The sequence below is a fragment of the Taudactylus pleione genome, unplaced genomic scaffold (assembly GCF_031769625.1).
Source record: "Taudactylus pleione unplaced genomic scaffold, aTauple2 ptg000016l, whole genome shotgun sequence".
In the NCBI taxonomy this organism is placed as follows: domain Eukaryota; kingdom Metazoa; phylum Chordata; class Amphibia; order Anura; family Myobatrachidae; genus Taudactylus; species Taudactylus pleione.
This window is the reverse complement of record NW_028284418.1, coordinates 12892591-12917626: the sequence shown is the minus strand read 5'-3', so window position 1 is coordinate 12917626 and position 25036 is coordinate 12892591. Positions and strand designations below refer to the sequence as shown.

At 45.1% G+C, this 25036-nt stretch overlaps 1 protein-coding gene across 1 annotated transcript; it reads left to right on the top strand.

Moving 5' to 3' along the window:
* The first annotated feature begins 19 nt into the window (after positions 1–19).
* Positions 20–24287, top strand: ARL16 (ARF like GTPase 16). The gene is made up of 5 exons (XM_088474720.1): positions 20–175; positions 16857–16911; positions 20463–20579; positions 21146–21261; positions 21436–24287. Exons 1-5 carry the CDS (start codon positions 114–116, stop codon positions 21599–21601), a joined length of 516 nt encoding a protein of 171 aa, XP_088330846.1. The 5' UTR covers positions 20–113; the 3' UTR covers positions 21602–24287.
* The last annotated feature ends 749 nt before the right edge of the window (positions 24288–25036 follow it).

Below are 25036 nucleotides of genomic sequence, written 5' to 3'. Positions count from 1 at the left end.
CATCCCAATGGTCAGTGAGAGGAGGAGCCGCGGGCGGGCGTGTGGTAACCTGGGAAACAAGCGGCGGAGCTGCGGTTGCGCTGTAGCCACCAGTGCGGCTGCTGCTGGGGATCATGTGTTTGGTTCTCGGGCCCTCCGGTGTCGGGAAAACTCTGCTCATGAAGAGGCTGCAGAATATCCTTTTGGGTTGAGATGTTGCTTCATAGCTACATAACGTTCGGTGCAGAGTCTAGCAGTGTATTTGCCCCGGCTGCTCTTCCCCATGTGTATGGCCTATTTGAAAACACAAGTGGCATGTTTGGTTCATGTGTCTAGAAGTTACGTAGCTACTTTGGTTTGCCATTCTTCCTGCCCGTCTCTCCAGCTCACGCACATTCTCTCTCACTACGGGTATATTTACTAAAGTGCTGGTTTTTGGAAGTGGAGATCTTGCCCATAGCAACCAAACAGATTCTAGCTATTATCTTCTGGAACAGTGATTCTCAAAGTCAGTCCTCAGGATCCCAAACAGTGCATGTTTTCCAGGTATCCTCACATAATCTTTTAAAATGTGTCAGTGAGTAATGAATACACCTGTGCACCGACTAGATCAGGGGTATTCAAACTTTTACACAGTGTGGGCCACATTAAAAAAATCAACGAAGCCTGAGGGCCACTAAGCTATACGCCACACAGCACAATCTTGATTCAGCCAATTCACATTACACCACATAGTCATGTCCCTTATTCATGTATAACACACAGCAGTGCCCCTTTTACACAATGCCCACAATTGTGCCCCTTATACACATTGCCTACAGTAGTAGTGCCCCTTACACATAATGCCCACAGCAGTAGTGCCCCTAATGCAATGCCCACTGTAGTGATGCCCCTTATGCAGTTCCCTCAGTAGTGCCCCATATGCCATGCCCCCAGTAGTGGTAGTGCAGTGCCCACAGTGGTAATGTAGTGCCACCAGTAGTGGCAGTACCCCTTATTCAGTGCCCCCAGTAGTGCTGCTCCTTATGTAGAGCCCACAGTGGTAATGCCCCTTATGCAGTGTCCCCAGTAGTGGTAGTGCCCCGTATATGCTTCCCCCAGTACTAGTGCCCCTAATAGAAATGCCCCCTAGTAGTATTGCCCCTAATATTAGTGCCCCCAATAGAAATGCCCCCTAGTATTAGTGCCCCTAATAGTAATGCCTCTTAGAAGTAGTGCCCCTAATAGAAATGCCCCTAATAGTAGTACCCATAATAGTAATGCCCCCTAGTAGTAGTGAAGCCGCTTACATAAAAAACCCAAACTACTACTACTTACCTTAAACCCCGCTCGTGCATCTGCTGCCTCCGGCCCGCCCGGCTGCTCTTCTGTCTGAACTATGGGAGAGACGTCATAACATCTCTCCCATAGTGCACTGCACACACTGCGGAAGCAGGAGCTCACCGGCTGGCGGTGCAGGTAGGGAGCCGGGCGCCCGCTGGTAAAATCTCAGCGGGCACCCGGTAAATGGAGCCTGTTGGCTGGCCGCGGGGAACAGCTCCCCCCGGTCGGAGTGGCACACGACAGAGCTCCGCGGGTCACGGGTTGAAGAGCCCTGGTCTAGATGATCTGGGAAATGTGAACTGTGTGGGGTCCGGAAGACCGAGTTTGAGAACCACTGTTCTAGAAGGTGCTAGTTAAGTGGAATCTGATTGGTAACTATGGGCAGTATCGTCACTTCTAAAAATGGGCACTTTAGTAAATATACCCCTCTCTCTCTATAAAACTAGCAACCCACACTGGAGCAATTTCATCTTGCCAGAACACTGTGAACGTCATAACAATCTACACCATGTCACCACAGTCCCCTGCATCTCACCACAGTAGGGATGGCCATCGACCATCGATGTTTTCAAAACATCAACCATTGATGGTTTCAAAACATTGATTGTTAATGGCCGATGTTAACTAGTTTTGCCATTGATGATGGAGAACCAATGGTTCTCTGCCATTGATGGATAAGTTGGAGCCGATATTTAAATTTTTTTTCTTTATTGACAGGACGGAAATTAGCACCATCCCTGGCGGCCGCTAAACTTCACCCCATTTTTTATTGGCCCGCGTCCAACATGTCAACAGCAGAGGTGACCATCAAGGGGTTGCAAACCATCGATATGGTTCACCACAGATGGCCATCCCTACACCACAGCCCCCTGCTACAGTGGCAAATGCAGTATTTCCAGAGGGGGGTTTCCAAATGCCTGATTTTAGAACAATTGTGGCCAGTCCATGAAGAGGACATAATTATTGTAGCACTTAACAAGTCATAATATAGGTCATACGAAGTACAGTATAATGTATGTAATAATTCAACCTGAACAGGGCCAGCGATAACAGTATGCCATTATATGCAGAAGTAGGGCCATCCTGCCTGAGTTGAAAGGTTTTATTTTAGATGTGGGCTCCATTCTAGAACATTTGAGCAAGTTCTGAAGTCTGGGGGAGCAGCAAAAGAACCTTGCACTGCTCTGGAAATGGAAGCGGTATGAAATACCGCCGGCTGCATGGCCGGCAGTTAGATTCCCGGCAGCGTGAGGCAGGCAGCTGGAGAGATCCCGGCAGCGGCAGCCCGACAGTGCTGGAAATCCCGATCGTCCCTAGGTAAGTACTGACTAACCTAACCCTCCTTAGGGGTGCCTGACCTTAACCTGTGCCTAACCCTAATCCCCCCTGAAAGTGCCTAAACCTAACCCCCCCCCTTCCCCGCTGCCTAAACCTAAGTCCCCCGGGGGGTGCCTAACCCTAACCTCCCCCCGGGGGTGCCTAACCATAACCCCCCCTACCCCTAGCCTAACTCTCCCGGGGGAGTGCCTAACCCTAAGTCCCCCCCCCAGGTGCCCTAAACTAACCCTCCCCCCCCCCCCCCCCCCCCGCGGCTGTCCACTCGCGGCGCCCGGCGTCGGAAAAATGACAGGCGTCGAGATTTAGACTCTTGTCATTTAACCCTCGCCGGGATAAAGCAGTCGGGAAGCCGGCTGTCGGGCTTACGTCAGCCGGCTTCTCGATTGCATCCCCTGGAAATATATGTACACATTGGTATCCTTATGCACTGCATAGTTTATTATTATACAGTATTAATAATTGACCCAAAGATGGTCTATATCCGTGCACCCCTAACAGTGCATGTTTTCTAGATCTCGTAGTTAGTGCACAAGTGTATTCATTACAGGCTCACACATTATAAAAGATCATCAGGTGGTACTAATTATTTCATTTGTCTGGTGTGGACTGGGGAGGGGTTTTTCCAGGCAACCAGAACCCCCCTGCAATTGCCTATGTGCTACTCACTCCTGCATCTTACCAGTGTCACCACAACCCCCACTGCTGCTGCCCTGCCCTGGGATGTGCTGGGAAGGGCAGGAGGATCATGCATGAGAGATTTGTACTGCAGTTACAGTAAGCATCATCAGCAGCATGTCCCCGGGGCTGGGGCACCTGTGCATATTTCCGCAGTCTCCATGTGCACCCCTCCCCAGCTGCCGAACCTGGCGATGAGCAATGTCCGCTTTGCACAATGTGCCCTGTATTTCCTGAGCTTCCTTGCCATGGTGCCCCTGTCCGCGAATAGCACTGACTTCCATGAGAGGTGTCTTGAGTGGGAAAATTACACTTTAGAGGGAGCACTTTACGGTGGAGGAGTAATGGCCGGAGTCCGCCTGCAGGTTCAGCGTAGCGATAGACATCAGAATCTGACAGTAGCCAGGAAGGAGCCAGGAGAGGCATAGCTATCAGGAATAAAAAAAAAAACAACCATCTGAACACCATCGAATGATTTTCATTTTATGGTGGAAAACCTCAGACCACCACCATCAAATAGTAAAATCACTACCATCGGAACAAAAACATTGATGGTTAGTAACCATCAGATTCTGATGTCCATCCCTATGCTGAACCTGCAGGCGGACTCTGAGCCACCACTTCTCCATCGTGAAGTGACCCCCTCTAGCATGATGTTTCCGCTCTGCCACACGCGCTCAGTGAACAGGAGGCACCTCCTATGGAAGTTAGTGCTGTTCTTGGACAGGGCCACCATGGCGAGGAAGCTCAATAGGAAGCCCAGGAAATACAGGGTACATTGTGCAAAGAGGACATTGCTCATCACCATGTTCGCAGCTGGGGAGGGATACACATGGAGGCTTCGGAAATATGCACAGGTGACCCAGCCCCAGGGACATGCTGCTGATAAAGCTTATGGTAACAGCAGATGTCTTAGGTGTGCGGTGGTTCATGCTGGCTCAACACCATTTCCCAACCTTGTACTCCTAGTTTTGTCTGCATAGAGGGCCTGATTCACAGATGGACGCTAATGCAATCGCTGCTGCTTTTTTTTCCCTCTTTATTTATATTTTAATAGAAAATACACCACAAAAATTAACATATACACAGAATTTTTTGAACAATCTACAATTCAAATATATCAAATATTATTTTCCAAAAAATAAAACTACACCAAAAGAACACATAAAATTTTTGATTTGTATCAAAAATACAAAAAACAAAATAAAGAAATAAAGAAAGAAATAAGAGGGGGGGGGGATTAAAAAAAAGGCAAGCTACAGTATAGTAAATCATTTACGGAAAACCAAAATCTCTCCGTAGCGGGCAACTGTCTGTGAAATGCAGAATACCAAGGTTCCCCGGTAGCATGAAACTTAGGCCCTGATTCAGAGCCGTTCGTTAAAGGCAGTGCCAGATTAATGTCCACATGGGCCTGGAGCTGAAAGTTATGAAGGGCCTATTGTGTGCCGCTGCAGGGGGTGTGACCAGCGCTGCAGCAGTGTGACTGGTGATGTGGGGTTGTGACTAGTGTGGTGTAGCTGTGATTTACATAGGGGTATGGCCTGTGTTGTGGGTGTGTTTTGACTTCATACAGTGCCATAACCGCAGGTATGCGACCGGTGATGCTGCACAGAGCGCAGGGCTCTGTTTGCAGCACCATCGCTACCCTATGGCCTTTGTTACTGGCTAGCAGGGTGCTTGCACCCTGCAGCCAGTATCACTGCTGCAGTACTGCCCAGACAGACACCCTGCTGTCTTTGCAGCCTCCTCCGGATGCTCTGGGCAGTGTTGCACTTCCAGGTGCCGGTGGCCCAGGCCCCTCTACACGACAGCATGACGTCATGTGGTTATGGGGCAGTGCCGGCACAGGGCGCTCTGGAGCCAGCTGTTTGTGTGTGTGACACTCTGGACGGCTTGTATAAAACACACTGACCCGTTTATGTAAGCAATGTTTCAGAATTTGTATTTGTCATTTTGCTAATCCTGACGAAATAATGAATACAAGTTCTGAGACGTTGATTACTTAAATGTATTCTAGTGTGTTTTATACAAGCCGACAGTCATAATGTCAATATTGATTATGTTGACATTAAAGTTAATTTAAAAATGACTGTGTGTGTGTGGGGGGGTTAGGCCGGTATACAATCGGGAAACCGGCTGCCTTAATACCGACAGCCGGCTTCCCGACTGTCATATCCCGGCGAGGGTGAAATGCCGGGCGTCTATATCTAGACGCCTGTCATTTCCCCGATGCCGGGAGACAGGCGCCTGGCATCCCGATCGAAGGGATGCCGGGCGCCACGAGCGGACAGCCACGGGGGGGGAGGGTTAGGCTAGGGAGAGGGAGGGTTAGTGTTAGGCACCCCCCGGGGGACTTGGGTTTAGGCAGCGAGGAAGGGGGGGTTAGGGTTAGGCACTTAGAAGGGGGATTAGGGTTAGGCACTTTGGGAGGGAGGTTAGGGTTAGGAACGCCTAAGGAGGGTTAGGTTAGTTTATACTTACCTTAGCGACGATCGGGATTTCCAGCGCTGTCGGGCTTCTGCTGCCGGGAACTCTGCTTTTGTCGGCCAGGCGGCCAGCGGTATTTCATACCGATTCCGGTTAGGCTCTAGGGCAGGGGAACCTTTTCTCTTCCAAGGGCCATTTTATAACATTATTCGCGGGCCAGGTGCAGGCCACGCTCCCTCCATGTGACATTACATGAGGCGGGGCCACAATCCCTGGCGATTACAGCTATGCCCGGGGCATCCTAAGGATTTTCCAGGGAGCTGTAAGGGCTCCTGGCGGCACTGGTGCATCGATTCTGGCTGCAGGGTGCTATTCTAGGCACCCTGGTAGCCAGATGAGACTAGCAGAGAAAAGTTCAGAGGGCCAGACCAAATGACTCCGCGGGCCTTATACGGCCCCTAGACCTGAGGTTCCCCATCCCTGACCTAGGGGAAGGTTAAGGCTAGGCGGCGGGGGAGGAGGATAGGTTTAGACACTGCACGGAGGGTTAGGCATTAGGAGAGGTTACAGTTAGATTGGGGGGGGGGCGTGGCTAAGGTTAGGCCCTATAGGGAGGGTTAGAGGTAGGGATTAGGGTTAGGCTGTGCCGGGGCGTTAGGCACTAGGGGAAGGTTAGGGTTAGGCTGCAGGGGGAGGAGTGGGTTAGGCACTACAGGGAGGGGTAGGGATTAGGTTTAGGGATGGGGGTAATACTCATCGGAAGGCAGGAGCAGCAGAGGTCATGACTGCTGGGACCCGGAAGCCGCGCTGGAGCTGCTACAGCCATCAGGAGCATGTTAGTGGGCCAACAGGGATGATATGTCGGCATTCCATCACTGTCTACATGATGAATGTCGACATATAATACCACACCCACTTTAGTCCCCATAAGTGTGCCTCAAGCTCCTGTACCCTCTCTATTTACCAATGTGTGTTATATATATATATATATATATGTTATATATACAGTATATCACACAAAATCAATCGGGACTCACAGTCCAAACTAAAGGCAGGGTGCCCAGGTGCCCTCCCAAGGAATATTCATACAGTAGGTGCTTGTTCAATCCTAGGAAAGAAGAGGGGGCACTCCGGGACTTGAATGCACAAAGTATTTACTTGAAAATTACCGACATTTCAGAGCCCACCCAACTCTTTTATCAAGGTTGGCTCTGAAACGTTGGTCATTTTCAAGTAAATACATTGTGCACTCAAGTCCCGGAGTGCCCCCTCTGTCTTTCCTAGGATTGAACAAGCACCTACTGTGTGTGTGTGTGTATATATATATATATATATATATATATATATATATATATGTATACACATACTGTACGTATGTATGTATGTATATATATATATATATCTACACATACTGTGTGTATATATATATATATATATATATATATATATACATTATATGCTCCTGTACCCACCTAATTTAACACACACATATATAGCCATGTAAATAAATATATATACAAAACAAATATATATACAAAACATACATAAATTGTACACAGGGGCCAAACATTACACTGACCTGTGGAATGTGACATGCTGGGCTGAAGTGCCTTCCCTCCTGAACTAGGCGATTGGTCTGGTGCACAGTCACAGGACACAGCTCTGCAGTAGGATGTACAGGAGGCGGAGCTTAAGGCACATAGGGGCGGGGCTTCGGCGGGCTGTAGTGGGCGGGGCTTAGGTCGAGCAGCCAAGAGGAGAGGTTGGGGGTGACAATGGGCTCAGCTTCGGGCGGCCAGTAAGTGAGTGAGCTGGGAGGTGAGTCAGCTGGGCTGTCGGTGGTGACAGGAAAAAAAAAAATCTTTTTTTTTTCCTGTCTGCACTACAGTCCTTGTATCCTGTGGGCCTATTTTCAATGGGAGGCCTGGAGCTGTAGCTCCATCCGCCCCATTGTTAATCCGGCCCTGGTTAAAGGCAGTACGCTCGTTGCGTTCCGATGTTGAGTAACCGCGCATGCGCCGGTGTTACACTGCGCATGTGCGTACGGCAGATTGCGAGGTTTTTTTGTCTCGTTCGTCAAATAGCGTACAGGAAGTGACATGTCAAATGTGATTGACAGAACAGGCCGTTTTTGGGCGTTGATGGGGATGGAGATGGAAAAACGCAGGCGTGGCGAGGCGTTTTTTGGGCGTACATACATTAACAAATGCGAACGTCAAATGTGTTCGTACCAACTCATACGTCACTGGATGATCCTCTTTCCCTTCAAAATGCTCGCACAGCTTAGGGGCTGGATAACTCGACCACAGTGGCGATGGCCTTCTCCTCCGTCCCGGCACTCCTCAATGTTGTTTCGATTAATCACGGCTTGTCAGAAACTCAATTAGTGTTGGATTGAAAAACGGCTTGGTATGTGTTTTGAAAGCAGTTTTTTTGGATAGCACAAAACCGCAGGTGGAAATCATAGCTGCTAATGTCTGGATTACACAATCAATTAGCGTACATTTGTGGGGGTGTATTTTGGCCGCAATGTGTTCGTTTTTGGACTATTGTAACAATAATGTCATCATGTTTAGGTTTGGTCCCTCATTTTGTGTTTGCAAGGTGTTTATTCCTCCTAATGTTTTAAACGTTCCTTAACGAGCACTTTTTTTTCAATGTGTAATTTTTTATTTTGAACGTTGTTGGCTTGTGGGCCCGAATTAAAAGTAACCCATTTTTGCAAAAATTTTAGAATCTAAAGTCGTACATGTGTGGTAAATTTATTGGTATCCCCCCCCCCCCAAAAAAAAAACACATATTGAACTCCAACATTTTTGGCAGTGTTCCACAATATTTATTAATTGTGCAAACAATAATTTTTGGGTAAACGTAAATGCAAAAATTAAAAACAATTCACAAGAAAGGAGAGGGAAGTTTTGGCCAGAAAGGAATATGAGGCAAGCACAGGAGGAGTGTGGGAAAAGTAGCCAATGGTGTCACCGTTTTTTCGCCCGTTTGGCTGGGGGAGGGAGGGCGCCAGACCGGGTCCAGGATGTCATCGGGCTGGCCTGTCCAGAGGCCACATTTGGAGGATTGGCTGATGTTGTGCCAGAGGTGGAGGATCCTGATGTTCCGGCAGGAAGGGAGGTCGGCTCCACCATGTGCTGGCGAACGAGCTGCTCCAGGGTAGTGGCGATGCGGATGTTGGCCCTGGTATTTTCCGCCAGGGCCTGACCAATGGTCACGTTGGCCGCAGCATTTTGCTCCAGGGCCTCAGCCACCCGTACCAGACTGGCGTCCATCCTCTGCAGAATCTCCGTATGGAAATCCGATTTTAAATTGAGTTCTGTGAGGAGGGACACTGCCTGCGAGGGGGATTGCCCTGGACTGGCTTCTGCAGGGTCCTCAGCCGGATGTACTGGTTCCTCCCCTGCAGAGCCAGCAGAAATTCTGCGGCCAAGGCTCCCCACTGGAGCAGACTCATCCGCCTGTGTCTCTGTTGGAAAAATGAGAAAAGACTCGCATTAGAATCTACATATTGGCACAATAACATTTCAGAGTTGGTGATATCACAACATTTACCTGGGACAACATGAGGAGCCGCAAAGTCTGGCATGTCCGTATCCATGTTGGACACGCCAAACACCTCCACAGGCTGCACACACCCCTGTGCCAGCTCTTCTAAATCAGTCAACTCCAATGACACAGGGGTGGGACCTCCACCTGTCCCCCTTGCATGCCTAGCCCTGTCGGCCATTTTTTGTTTCAGGCGATATTTGAAGTCTTGCCATCTGTGGGTTAAATTGGAAACATTACTTTTAATTTGCTTTGGTTTTTGGTTTTATGGTGGTCAAGTGTTTACTTACCGCCGTTTGACATCCCGGGCTAGACGGACATAATCACCCACCCTATTGACATCCACGGCTACCTCTTCCCACATTCTCCACTTCTGGCTTGCACTCATATTCCTGTCTGCCTGTGGCAGGATGTCCACACATTTCTGAATCAAAACCTCCATCTCCTTTCTTGTGAATTGTGGCTGCCTTTTCTTTTTGGCAGCTTTGCCAGGAATACTGGGCCCAGCAGCCTCTTCCATGTCATCCTCCTCACCTATTTGGGTAAATTTGCAGAATTCTCAACTTCACAACGTGCACAATATTATGTTTATAATTAATCATTGAGTTAAAATGCATGAAATACTTACCGCCTGACTGTTGTCCATTGTTTCCCTGGTCTGTAGCCATGTGTGATGTTCAAACTAGAAATACACCAGAATTGTGTTTTTGTCTCGTGACGTATTTATACATGCGTCCTTATTTTGCGGCCGCATCATTGATTGTGCGTTCCTCTGATCCTTCCTTAATTTGTGCGGGAAACGAAACACTATTTATGGCTTGGGGCGTCTCGACTCGAGGTGGCGTTTATTGAATGTTGGAGGTTACGTTGGTTGGAGTTGATTGTTGGCTGGTGTCGGAGATTGCGTTTCTTGTGGGTTTTTTTTTTTGTTTTGTTTTTTCTTTGTTTTCCGTTAGTTTTTGTTCCATTTTTAATTTTTTGGTCGTTTCCAGTTTTGGTAAGTTTGTGGAAGTCTAACTTTGGGTCAATTTGTCTCTCATTCTGGTGTCGATTTTTCTAATAAGTTTTTCCCGTCATTTCATTTCTCTTAGGTTTTATTTTGGCTCTGCCCCAAAGACATTTTGGTCCGGTTTCTTATATATTATCTCTTGGTAAGTTCATTTGTTAAACTGTTTAGGAAATGTTCTTGTTTGTCTGTACGCAACTTTGGTTGGGCTTCCACATGTTACGTTGTTTTTAGCAAATTAGAACTCTGTTTTTTTTTAACATTATTTTTGCGGTGTTATTGTGCCTTGTATTTGCGAACTAATTAGCGCATTTTTACTACTTCCTATTGTGCCTTGTATTAGCGAACTAATTAGCGCATTTTTACTACTTCCTATTGTGCCATGTATTTGCGAACTAATTAGCGCATTTTTACTACTTCCTATTGTGCCTTGTATTAGCGAACTAATTAGCGCATTTTTACTACTTCCTATTGTGCCATGTATTTGCGAACTAATTAGCGCATTTTTACTACTTCCTATTGTGCCTTGTATTAGCGAACTAATTAGCGCATTTTTACTACTTCCTATTGTGCCTTGTATTTGCGAACTAATTAGCGCTTTGTGAAATGTGTATTCATCCCTTAAAAATGTTTTTTTTTTGCTGGAGCATTGGTTGCTTACATTTGGCAGGGGCTCTGCCTTCTTCAAGGAGGAAGGCAGAGCCCCTGAAGAAGGCAGAGCCCCTGCCGAAACGCGTTGGAGACCCCCTACATTCTGACACCACAGCCAGCTTACACCAGAGCTCTTCATTCCTGCGGAGAACTCGGTCGAGCCTTGCTGCTTCCAGAACCCTCTCTACCCACCACCCGCAGGGCCGCGCTGGGCATCACACCTAGCAAAGCCCTTCGCACCTCTCTTGATCACCACTCCACCTGCTAGACCCAGGCGACCACGCACCGCCCCCTGGGAGCAACCAACACCAGCTCCACTCACAGCTGTTCGTCCAGCAGCAATCCCTAAGCGATCCACACCAGCAGGCACTCACCAGGCAGCGGGAACAGAACGCCAGCAACGAGGTGCACCAAGCCCCACAGTGCACCAGCAAGCCACTACCACACACAGAGCTTCCTCCAACCGCTGACACCGCAACAGCCATCCAACACCGCATCTGCAAAAGGAAACTAACACCAGCTACCAGCAGCCCAAGCCTTTTTCACCAACAAATCCTACCGGTAGGTAAGTGACTCCGAGACTTATACCCCTGCGCGGGACACCGCCAGGGTGTACATCCTCAACCGCCAGACCCGCTGCCAACCCACCACTCCCCTCCCCCCGAGACATCCTAAGACTGTTGACCAAAGGTCCAGCAGGGGTAACGTGCCGGTCTATTGAACTGCACGGAAAGGAGCCCCCTAAAAGGGTCCACTCACCTCCCCAGTCTCCACCCACACACACCCCCAAGTGGATCACTCACCCCACCTGGGTGCCTGGGACCAAACAGGATTAGTACTGTTTTTTTCCAATAAACCCTTTGGCCCCCATTTCTGCCTCTGTCTTCATTTCCTCACCCACCACCTCCAGTCCATTAGACCCCCTTCCCTCCCTACACCCCATCACTCCACAAACAACATCGAACACAAAAGACCACAACACACTATTACTCCAGCATTACACCCATAGGGCGAGCGCACCCTCTACCCCTTCATACAGAGTGAGCCTGATGTTGACTTTTCGTTTTCACAGGAGACAGTGGCTACCCTTGCACGCCCTGGCTGCTCACTCCTTATTTGGCTCCCACACTAGGGCCACAAAGTGAGTATAATTCCGCACTTACAGCCACCAGGCAAGTGGTGGAGGGCTGTATCGGCCTTTTAAAAGGCCGATTCAGATGCCTCCACCGCTCTGGTGGCGAACTCATGTATGTGCCGGATATGGTTTCGAAAATTGTGGTCCTGTGTGGGATATTTCACAACATCGCCATAAGGAGTGGGGTCACAATGCAGCCAGAGGATGCCTTACCTGAGGATGGCCCCCCCGAGGTTGGTCGGAGGTCAGTATGTGGGGGGCCATACGCGATGATGTGGTGGACAGATTTTTTAGGTAATGATTTGAAAAAAAACAGTGTTGATACCTAATGTGGTTGGGTTTGTTTGAGAACATCTAATTTTTGGCTAATTTTTTGCTCCATCTTCTGTTTTTTTACATAATCTTTGGCACTCCAACGATGACTACTTCCTGCTACCCTTACAAAACCTGTATGTGGATATTTTGGGAATATATTCTGGAACCCTTATTGCAACGCCATATATGTGGAATCCTGTTGGCATGGTCCTTCGTTAACCAGTTCTTGATTTTTTTAATGTGATGTGGTTTTTTTGTTATGTGTTGTATTTGAGATTATCACTGTGTTTTGTTTGTGAGTGACCACTTTGAATTTTCAGTTATGTTGATAATAAATGTTTTGAGAGTGAAATGTTGTCCCTTTTTGGGAACGTTACCACCAAGTGTAACCAGGTTCACACACGTCACATTTGACTAAGGGGTAATCCAGTACTGACGCCATTTGAGAAAATATGTTTTCTTTATTCAGGGTCCAAACCAACACCAAAAGGAAGCCTGTACAATCCTTTTGCTTCGTAATATTGCCCTAAGCTGCTTGCACACCAACTAGGAACCTGTAAAATGTAGAAATATCTAATTGTGACTACACCAAACAAGGGAAATCAGATTGGTACTGTTAGGTGTTTCTTGTGGCTGTTTGACATAAAAATACAACACACACTCTTATTGTCCAAAATTTGAAATCATTGCAGGAACACTCTACTTATGTCAGGGTAAACAATATGTGGTTTTGAAAAAACGAATGAGCCAGAACGTAACTTCAAAAACAACAATTTATTTACAGAATGTGCCCAAAATAAAAAACTACTCCCTAAGGAGGACCGACATACGGTCAAGGACCACCAGCACCCCGATGATATTGGAGTACATCTGGGCCACACAGGCGGATAAATTGGCCCGAAGCCTCTGTTCCTCTGTGGGTGAGAAAAGTGTGGGGATTAATACAACAATAGTGAAATTACAAAATCTTTAAATAAAAAACTCCACAAAAATCAATTATCAAAAACTGCATTAAAACTCATCAAAATAAAATGGTGTAGGGCAAAAATACAAGGCCTATGTCCAAATTCCGACAGGTGTGCTATGTGTATGTTGAAAACAGCAGTAACAGGTTACGGCAATCGCCCAAAACCAAAAAAATTATGAAAAAAAAAAAAACACAAAAGAAAACCATGATTACATACAAACAGTTTGTGACGATAAATAAACGCCAAAAAAAACATACCGGAAGACCCAACGCCAGCTACAGAAGGCCCTCCATCGTCCTCCTCGGAGGTGGGTCCATTCCCCAAAGATCGGGGAGGGGTAATGACCGACTCCGGGGAGGGGGTCATTCTAAGAGGGGTGGTTGGAGGAGAAGGGGGAATTGGGACGGAGGGGAAGGAGGCCAGAAAAAATCTGGCTGAGGGTGTAGGAAGGCTGGGGAAGATTGGGGAATAGGGGAAGGAGTGGAGTTGGATTGTTGGCTGGGGGTTGGGGAGAGTGGCCGGGCTCGTTGTCTGGCCGGACGCTGACGGCGTAGTCTTCGCTGGGCCCCTTAAAGATGGGAAACAAATTGGGGTTCCCACAAAAAATCGCGCAAAAAAACAATTTCAAATGCACCCCCAAAAACCACAAAAAAACAAAAATGAGGAGAATGAATAAATATGAAATACAGGGAAAACATGGCCATGCAGATATGAGGAGAATGAATAAATATGAAATACAGGGAAAACATGGCCATGCAGATATGAGGAGAATGAATAAATATGAAATACAGGGAAAACATGGCCATGCAGTTAGGGCCACAAAGACAAACATGAAAAACACAATCCATAAAACTTACTTTCTGCGACCTGCATGCGAAAGCATGCCAGCAAGCGGGGCGTCCGCCATTGCAGGTCCGACCACCTGCGCTCCAGCTGCCCGATATGGCGGCGTGAGCCGAAGGAGCGCAGGCGGGCCCGAACCTCCGCATATGCGGATCGCTTCTCGCGGTTGGTGATGGGTGGTGGCTGGCTGGTGATCCGCCTATCCATCACCTCCGTAAGCACCAGCAGCTCGCGCCTGGTGAATGCGGAGGCTCTCATGATGGCAATGGAGTTTTTCCTAAAAATCATTTTTGATAAAGTGCTCCAAAATTTTATGATTGGCTAATGTATTTAGGAAATTAACAGGAGCAATTCTATTGGTTAGTGTATGAGTCATGTGTTCGACAGGGCCAGAAATCTGTGGAGACTTATGATAGGCTTGATGCAGGGACATGCGTAAGCAAATTTACATAAAGAAATGAACTCCAGGAAATATGCGGGTATAAAAACTAATCTAACAATTATTTAATAGGGGCTAACATGTATTTTGACAATTAGAAGCGAATGTTTAAGCCGTACGTATTCTGCGGGTAAACACAAACACGGACATAAATAAAGTTTATTGCATTGTGTAAAAAAAAAAAAAAAAAACAATTAAGCTAATTGATATATTGATTGGCATGTTACGATTGAGGGAGGTAGGCAGAATAAACGAGCAGTTAATCGAAATGTGACAGTCCAACTTCCGGGTAGTACTAGTGCGTGCGTTCCCTTCAAACCACTTCGGGGATGTACGCTCGCTATTTGGCACGCTCGTTAGTTAGAGGAGGGGTCGCCTGAGTTTGGGGAGGATGTTTTGATGCGAACGAAAATACGAGCGTGTGACTGAATTTAAATATTTTTTTACGTTCGCCCAACGTACGAACGGTCACTTGCGTCCGGGTCTGAATGAGGGCCTTAGTCATTGAATCATGAATGAGTGCAGTGATGTGTTCCATAGAAGCCAAATACCATATTTTATTAATTAATGAGGCAATTGCCGGGGCTTCAGTTTGCTTCCAGTTTGTGGCGATCAACAGTTTAGCAGCATTATAGATATGGCCACAAAGTTTGTTCTGGGGTTTAGAGAGGGAGCCAGTGGGTTTACATAAAAGCATGTGTAGAGGGTCTCTAGGGGGATAAACACTGAGCACCTTGGACACCAAAGACGTGACTTCATCCCAGTATTTGGATATCGTAGGGCAGTCCCACCACACATGAAAATAGGAACCTATTTGGCCACATTGTCTCCAACATAGGTCCGAAGACCCTGGGAAAATCTGATGTAGTTTTGCAGGAACCATGTACCAGCGGGAATAAACTTTAAAGGAATTTTCCTTAATATTAGTGTTAATGGAGGACTTAGCCACCCATTGCCTGATATCTGCCCAGTCGTCGTCCTCCAAGCTAATCCCTAAGTCTCGTTCCCAGGTCTGTTCAAATGGCTCCCTAAATTCAAGAGAAGAGGGAGCTAACATTGAATACAGATTAGATATCGATCCCTTGCTGCCAGGGTTGTAAATACATTTACGCTTGAATATGGTAGGTTCACGCAATTTGTGAGGTTTACTGAGTGAACGTATGAAGCTACAAATCTGTAAGTACGCAAATTGAAGAGTAGGGGATAAACCATATTTTTCACTCATGTCTGCAAAATTTTGGGGGGCAAAATCACCTAGAATGTGCAGAAATCGCTGCTGCTTTTTTGTATGCAACGCAGCTGCGAAAATATGCTAATGTTTACAAAGATCACCTGAGCATAAAGACTCCCACTGCTGCCTTCTTACCTGTGTGCGACAACTCATACCTGCGCAAATATCCGTGACTTCGATGCAGACCGAGCGGCCATCTTGCTCTTGAGACAGGTCTGACAAGCCGCAGACTGGGCAGCACTCCTGTCATGCTTAATAGAAGATTGCAAGGGCTAATTTATGCACGCCCATGTAATGGCATTTAAACGGTCAGACACACCTGCGTTGTTCTGACCACTCCGCTGTAAACACCGCCAAATGCTGACACCTGTCAATCACTGTATTCACATGTGCGTCCATAATTGCAATGCGATTGCAGCGCATGTGCAGTGCGGCTTATACACTTGCATGATGGCAACAGTCACTCGATCTGCGTATGGAATCGCCATTGCTTTCATCTCTGAATCAGGCCTAACAATTTGGTGCATATTGACTGTACACTGTTGTCCTCTTGGGACTGCACAAAGCTTTCCACTTCCTGTGATCCTGTTAGGAAAGGACTAATTTTGCTGAAAATCAATGACATGCTGTAATTGTCAGCAGAGCTGGGGGTAAATTTACTAAAGTGAGAGTTTTTAGAAGTGAGTTTTATAAGAGATGTTGCCCATAGCAACCAATCAGTTTCTACTTAAAATTTAACTAGCACCTTCTAGAAGATAATAGCTAGAATCTGATTGGTTGCTATGGGCAACATCTCTTCTAAAACACTTCTAAAAACTCTTACTTTAATAAATTTAGCCCCTGGTTTTAATGCTGACTACTACCAGAATTTATCTATATTGCAGCCTCTTTATGCTAGATGTTGCATAATGAATACACTATTGCTTTTACATATGTGTGTGCAGTCCTTAATCTTCCCTTCCAAAGCTATGCTCTAAAGAGTCCACAAACCTGGGAGACCCTCCACCCACTCAACCCACTGTGAGTTGTTGTGACCAGCAAAAGGATGAGCTTCTACTTACTAGTTATATGTATGCTAGGTCAGTTTTTATAATAGAAATAAACACAAAGCTGTAAAGACCAGAAAGTCATAAGTTTTCAGTGTACATCTTAGGAGATTTAGGGGTCTATTTACTAAGCAGTGTTAGGAGACAGAGTGAAAAGTGATAAGGTGCCAGATAATTAGCTCCTAACTGTCATGTCACAGGCTGTGTTTGAAAAATGACAGTTGGGAGCTGATTGGCTGGCACCTTATAACTTTTCACTCTGTCTCCTAACACTGCTTAGTAAATAGACCCCTTAGCATCTTGCTACATGTGTTTATTGACTGAACATGCAAATAACAGGTTGTCAATGCTCATCTGTTTCCTCGTTTACTTCAAACTAATATCCTTGTGATCTCCCACTTCCCAAGTGTATATCCAATTATAGGTTTTTAAGAAAACACAATTCGAAGGCTTGATATATTTCACAGGTTCCTTAAGGTGCCCATCCACTAGCAGACATGAAAACGACTGCACGATTACGACATTGTACTCGTTCAGTCGTTTGTCATTCTGTGATAAGCCTGCGCTGAACGAGGAGTCTTCCAGTGCAGGCTTATCAATCATCTGCAAACATGCTCAATTTGAAGTTATCGTAAGGTTGACCAGTATGTTTGCACGATGATAGATGTCTAAACGACCAGCGGGCACACGCATCGCTGGTCGTTTTAGACATTTTTGCAAACGATTTATGAACGATTGAACGATCGTTATCGTTCAATCGCTCAACTTAATCGTCTAGTGGATGGGCACCTTATCTGTCAGATAGCTGTCCAATCTGGCTGGTTGGAATGAAAACCTGGTAATGTGTGGGAGCAAATAACAGTCGATCATATGGTTTTAAAGTTTAAACACTGAAAAAAGGACAAAAAAAATTGTTCAAAATGGTTAAATTTGTGTGTTTTAACCAATTTGTCGGAACAACCATTTTTGGCTATTTTCCAGTGTTTGTGAGCAAATGGACGATTGTCATTTGCTCCCATACATTACCAGGTTTTCATTACAACCAGCCAGATTGGACAGATATCTTATAGATAATTGTATAGTGGATGCCCAGCTCCAGAAGTAGTTAATTGTGAGACAGATGGGTATCATGAGGCACAACACTTTGTGAGATGTTCCTCTTCTCTTCAGGTGCAGTGATAAAACCTAGTAACGTGTGTGGTTATATACATCTTAAGGCTAACCATCGCATCAGTTCTATAATTATGTGCAAGCAATAGCAAATACATGTGCCATCACAGCAATAAGCTGATAAGAAAATTCCAATTATATTGTGGAAGTTAATTAAATATATTACAGCTGATTAAGTTTAGGGGGTAACTGCACTAAATAAGTGAACCCTTTTCTTTTCCTTTTTTGTTTCTTTTTGTTTCTGAAGTAACTTAAAGGGGCATTAGTGGCACTCCTGTTTAACAACAGGATCCGTTCAAAGGTATAATATAAAATAACCTATACTAAACGAAGGAATATCCCCGCAACACCTCTTATATACTTTCTAGAAAAGAAAGTGACTACTGCTGGAATGAAACTTTGTTTTTCCTAAGTTTAACATTGGCCAAACGTATCTTGCGTGGTTTGACTTTGCTCATACTCCTGCAGAGCATATACATTTCAAATGCATGTACACTTTTGGCCGAAGCGGCGTACCTGAGTTGGGGCAGGGCGTTCCTATGTAGACAAAGTTCAGGGAGGAGGTGCAGATGCATTATGCAGAGTTAGACATTTGCATAAATACATTTGTTTGGAGGTGTATCCTTTTGCACCTAGTATATAATAGTGTGCTCTGATGATGATGACTGGCTGCAAGCTTAGGCTTCCCCTTGGGAGACGTTCTACTGCAATATGTATACAATTCTACATATGGATGGAATAGGCACATATTTTCTTGTACACGCAGTGCGTGAGCACATTTGTCTGATTCCCATCCAACTCTTCATTAGTCACATTATCACTGAACATTGGGAAATATTATAGAAACAGTGTATTAGAAGTAAATTCCAGTTTGCAATTAAAATAGGTAACATTGTCAAAGGAACTTAACAATAATACAATTGCACATCATCTCATTTTAATTTAACTGATGAAAACTCTACAACTAGACAGACTTTTCCAGCTAAAGGTTTTCTTTACCTGCTGCAGCAGGGTTTCCAAAACTGTCCTCAAGGCACCCTAACAGTCCAGGTTTTCAGGATATTTGTGCTTGTACACAGATGTTATAATCACAATGACTGAGGTACAAATTAAGTGACCATTGATTAAACATGGATATCCTTAAAACCTGGACTGTTAGGGTGCCTTGAGGGCAGAGTTTGGAATCAGTGAGCTACAGTATAGAACAGGTGTATTCAACATGCGACCCTCCAGATGCTGAGGAACTACACATCTAATACAGGCAGGTCATTATCCATCATGCAATACCATCAGGGAAGCGTCTGATTGGCTCCAAATTTATTCTGCAGCAGAACAATGACCCCAAACATACAGCCAATGTCATTAAGAACTATCTACAGCGTAAAGAAGAACAAGGAGTCCTAGAAGTGATGATATGGCCCCCACAGAGCCCTGATCTAAACATAGAGTCTGTCTGGGATTACATGAAGAGACAGAAGGATTTGAGCAAGCCTACATCCACAGAAGTAGTGTGGTTAGTTCTCCAAGATGTTTGGAACAACCTCCTTGCCGAGTTCCTTCAAAAACTGTGTGCAAGTGTACCTAGTACAATTGCTCCTGTTTTGAAGGCAAAGGGTGGTCACACCAAATATTGATTTGATTTAGATTTCTCTTCTGTTCATACTCTTTGCATTTTGTTAAGTGATAAAAATAAACGATAACACTTCTATTTTTTAAAGCATTCTTACTTTGCAGCATTTTTCCCACACCTGCCTAAAACTTTTGAACAGTACTGTATCTGGCAAAACTTCTGTGTTTATCAGCCTTCTGCTCTATTGTGTTACTTGGTTTCCTCTCATGACTTGTATTGGATATTCATGTCACTAGGAAGAGTACCGAGCAGCACTTTGATTTATTAGTTGCATAAACTGAAGGAAAAAAAGGTGATGATTAGCCCCATACATGTTACTATGACCACTGCACCTGACTGAGAGAGAGGTATCCCCTTCCCCCCCCAAAAAAATGTTATAAATATGACCCTTTTAAATAGAACAATCTTAGAGGTGTGTTGCCTGATAAGCTATCACTTTTACTATTGTAATGCTGGCCACAAGTGCATTCCCTTCTAAAGTTCAGTTTTTCACTTGACAGTCTTCATTTCTAGTTGACAATAGGCGTGATTTATTGAATTGGAGCTTAACAACAACTTGCAGTGTTTCGTTCAATTACATTTTTTATTTTTAATTTGGAATGTTTGATGTGCGGCTATGCATTAGTTCTTTAACTTTAATTTTGCATGGTCTATCTCACCTGATGCTAATGCTCATCACGATCATTTTGTTTTTATCAACATAAATTTGCAATTATCTGCCGTAGGTTGGCACTAACCTGACCGATTTGACGATCCAGCGGATTCGTGTGACTGTGCGAGAGGTGGGTGGATCCATGGGACCGATCTGGCCCAGTTACTACAAGGACTGCAGGACTGTGCTGGTGAGTTAATCATGTTACCTGCACCTCTGCAATAAATGACAACTACTGTCTGTAGTCATATTTAGCAAATAGCTCATAGTTTGTTCTCCTCTTTATTTTGGCTTATCCTTGCCTTGATAGAGCTCTATATTCCCTAGCAGTGTTGTTGCTATACTGTCATTGCTTAATTACCACCAAGTACAAAGATAGTGCACATAGGGGCAGATTCAATTAGGCGCGAGCTGCCTACAATGGCTAATGCTGCGCTTATGAGCACAAATATGGTTGCTTGGTTTTTGCACACTATGCCATAGGCTGCGAGCAGAAATCAGCTACAGAGATACATCCTGTGAAACCGCTGAGAGACTTTCTGACTCTTAAAATGCTAGTGACACAAATGTTTTATGTATGTTGCTATGCAAGAATCAGGGCAGGTATCTTGGAGCAATAGAGAGTTTGATTTATGTGGTATGCAAAATATAAAGGAAGTGGAGATAGGACTCACAGAGAATATTATGTGTGAGGGCAAGTATCTCTTCTATGGATTTACATTCAGATATTTATACTATATTTCTGCATGTTTCCAGTTCATTGTGGACGCTGCTAATCCAAGCCAGGTGTCTGCATCCTGTATCCAGCTTCTGGCTGTGCTTTCTGCTCATGAGCTCTCCACGGCGTCTGTGCTCATTATCTTCAATAAAATGTAAGCGATTCTATAAGTTACATGTGTCATTAGTCACAGCCCTCGGTAAACGTCTCAAAAAGTACACATACTTCAGTCATACCAAGGTTATGGCCACTATGATAATAAATTGTGCAAGTCAGGCCTTCAAACAATTTGTGAGCGACTAATATGTGTGGATCTGTCTACTTACAGGGATCTGCCATGCTGTATGTCATTGGTGGAAATGAAATCATTGTTCAGATTGGACGACATAATAACCTGCGCAAAGCAGCCAATCACTGTTATGGAAACAAGTGCCCTCAAGGGCACAGGACTACAAGATGTGGTGCAGTGGCTGCATTCCTCTAGTGGCCACTAAGTATAAGGCTTAGGTGGGTTCACTCTTCCTCTGACCCTCATCACTCCGGACCTATGACAAAGCAACAAGCCAACAAACGTTTTTGAAGCATACACACACGGTGCTTGTCAAAGTCTGCACTTGCTTTCCTAACGCTGCATTGCAGCAGTGGTACATATAGTAACAAGGGGCAGCTAACAAGGCAGTCAGAAAGTTTACTTCAATTGTGTTCTGCACTAGTGGACCTCATTCAGAGTCGGTTGTTGCGGCCGCACGGTCGTACGCCACCGATGTTCGCTAAACTGAGCATGCGTTAAGTTCGCAATGCGCGTGCGCAAACTAGCTGCTACGATCTGAAATATCTCTCTCCTTGAACACAGCCAGGTCGGTAGTTTGAGTGACAGAATGAGGCGTTTGTGGGTGGTAACAGGGGAAGGTGCTTGAAAACGGGGGTGTGGAGATCCGAACGCAGGCGTGCCTAATTATGCGAACGGCGTTTTATGGGAGTGCATAATTAACAAAGTAGTGTCATGGCACACGTGACATGGGTGGTTTGTACACTGACCTGATCGTAGTGCTTAGAAGAGGCTATGGTCAACCTTAAGCTCTTTGACCAGTTCTGATGGTCTCGATTAATCCTTATATGCCCGGAGATGACGTGTAATGCGTACAAGAAAGGGGCGTTTTTTTTGTCTTATGGCCGCATCCTCCCCTTGGTCGGCCAGCTAACGATCCGATCTTAGGGACGCAACTTGCGAGTGCATCATTTGCATATCCGGCCCCTTTTCCCTTACGACCGTGCGGCCGCAACGACCGACTCTGAATGTGGTCCTGTGTGTATATGGGTTTTATATATCTATAACTATATACAGATGTGTCCACATACATCTTACCGCCATATGCTACAAGTCGTGTTATACATAACGCGTGAGCGCCGTACACCTCGGTAGTGCCGCGCGTCATTTCACGCGACTTATTACCTTCAGGTGCAGCTTATTCGCAAAGCGAAGCGAGTAGGACGCATCAGCTTCTACTGATTAAAATGGTATGTGGCTGTGACACTAATGTAGCATTTCACATGCAGTTACACCCGCAGTTATAGGCATGCCGCATATCATTTTAATCAGCAGAAGATGCTTGTGCGTGCTGTTCGCATGGCGCAACTAGAATGGCTGTTTACAGTGCATGGAAGTAAGCTATATGTGTGTATAATATATATATATAATGTTATGTACTATACCATGTCAGCTTGCAACATGTCGACTTTGCCATAATGTCGACGTCTGACCCTAAATTGCCATTTGTTGACAATTTGTTCATGTCGACATAACAATCACCATCATGAATGTCGACATAGTAAATATTGGATTACTGAATGCATACCTTTTAAGTGTTTATTCAATTACTCATCCCACCAAGGTTTCTTCAAACTTCCTAATCCTACTTAATGCTGCAAACATTATCATGGAGAAGTTTATTTTCAATTGATAATTCAGCTATTTATGTGAAAGCTTGTTTGTGTTCAGGCAATTATCAGATACATTTTACTCTGCAGAGACTATACTTGTTGCTTATCACTGTCTGTAGCCCAGATAATCATGCTATGCTTTCTTTTTTGTACACTACTTGGATAGACCTGGAGTATATATATGTGGGGGAAGTTGGCTCATATTGACCCGGCATTTCTTCCTGGGTCTCGAGCAGGATTTTATGCGGGTAAAACCCGGGTCAAGCTCAGTGTAAACGGGTAACCCGGGTCATCCGACACGGGATCCGTTTACAGAATGGTGATTGGATAAAATTGGAAGTTGTCTGTGACAGCTATCACCGGGAAGGGTGAAATTACAGCCTCCCTGTATGGTCCCGATCATTTTGGTGTTTACCCTATCCCCGCTTCATGCGGAGAGGCTGTGATCTCTCATTGCCCGTCTCCCCGGTGACAGCTGTGACATCAGACAACCTCCCAAAAGGACCCCCTCCAATGGATGCCGGTTGGCTCCCGTCTGGTGTTCAGGAGAGAGCTGAAGTATCTGGCGCTTGGCAATGACATCATCTCCAAGCGCTGGCACTGCACCTGTGTGCAGTGTCAACGCCGCTGGCACGGGATAATCCCGGGTCGGCGCCACAGTGGGAACTTGGAACAGTCTTCCAAATCCCAGGTCTGACTTGGGATTTTGGTGGAAAAGCGGTATACTGATCTTATAGGTAATATATTATTAACAGTTTCTTATATAGCGCAGCATATTCCGTTGCGCTTTACAATTGGAAACATTGATAGAACAAAACAGGGTAATAACAGACAGACATAGAGGTAAGAGGGCCCTGCTTGCTAGCTTACAATCTATAGGATGGCACCAGTCATCTGATATAGAAATACCAGTGCTGTTTGAAGATATGAAGATACTGATCTTATAGGTAATATATCTCCCTCCTCCCAACTCTGTCTCCTCTGGAAAGCCAGTTCTGTCTATAATCAACTGGTCCCCATCCATGACTGCTTCATCTCCAACTCCTTGAATCTCCCAGCCATCACCAATTCATGTATTTACCCATCTCACTTCTCCTACAACATTCTTTCACACTCCCTGGCCTGGAGGTTGCCATAGTCTTGGTGTTGGAGTACTTGTATTATCTGGTCACTTCCACCAATTCTTAAGCTGGGCATACACTATACAATTTTCTGTCAGATATCTGTCCAATCTGGCTGGTTGGAATGAAAACCTGGTAATGTATGGGAACAAATGACTGTCGATCATATGGTTTTAAACACTGAAAAATGGACAAAAAAAATTGTTCAAATTGGTTAAATTTGTGTGTTTTAACCAATTTGTCTGAACAACCATTTTTGGCTATTTTCCAGTATTTCTGAGCAAATGGACGATTGTCATTTGTTCCCATACATGACCAGGTTTCCATTCCAACCAGCCAGATTGGACAGATATCTATCTGACAGAAATTTCTATGCTATGCCATTGATTTGAGATCAGCAGCTAACAATTGTATCAGATCCTTTGATACTTCTGCACTCAGATATGTGGTATTGTGTTCAGTTTATTATTAGTAACAATAGTAATTGTTATTTATGTAACATATTTCTCCTAATAGGAATCAAACTGATTTACGTTAGCATTTAAAAAAATAAAGATACAAAATAAACTAAAGTATTAATAGAATACAGAAAAGAGAGCGAAGTATTTGGGTTCTAATTTCTTTTTATACACTAAAGAGGCATTAATAAAATGCTTGAGTAAACTACTGAGTCTTCAATCTGTGTTTGAAAATTTTCTACAGTGGAGGCTTCTTGAACTGTGCGAGGAAGTGAGCTTCAGAAAGACTGAGCTAAAAGCTGTATCCCCACATGATTTAAGGGAGATTGTAAGTACTGCTAATAGTCCATCATGTGCAGATCAAAGTAAGCGAGAGGGTGTGTAAGCAATCAGAAGCGGCGTCAGGTAC

Bases quoted from the DNA above. Each gene is read 5' to 3' on its own strand.
- ARL16 (XM_088474720.1), top strand. From the start codon at position 114: ATGTGTTTGGTTCTCGGGCCCTCCGGTGTCGGGAAAACTCTGCTCATG. The intron at 176-16,856 runs TATCCTTTTGGG...TTCCCTTCCAAA, and splicing joins CTCATGAAGAGGCTGCAGAA to GCTATGCTCTAAAGAGTCCA. The intron at 16,912-20,462 runs GTGAGTTGTTGT...TATCTGCCGTAG, and splicing joins CTCCACCCACTCAACCCACT to GTTGGCACTAACCTGACCGA.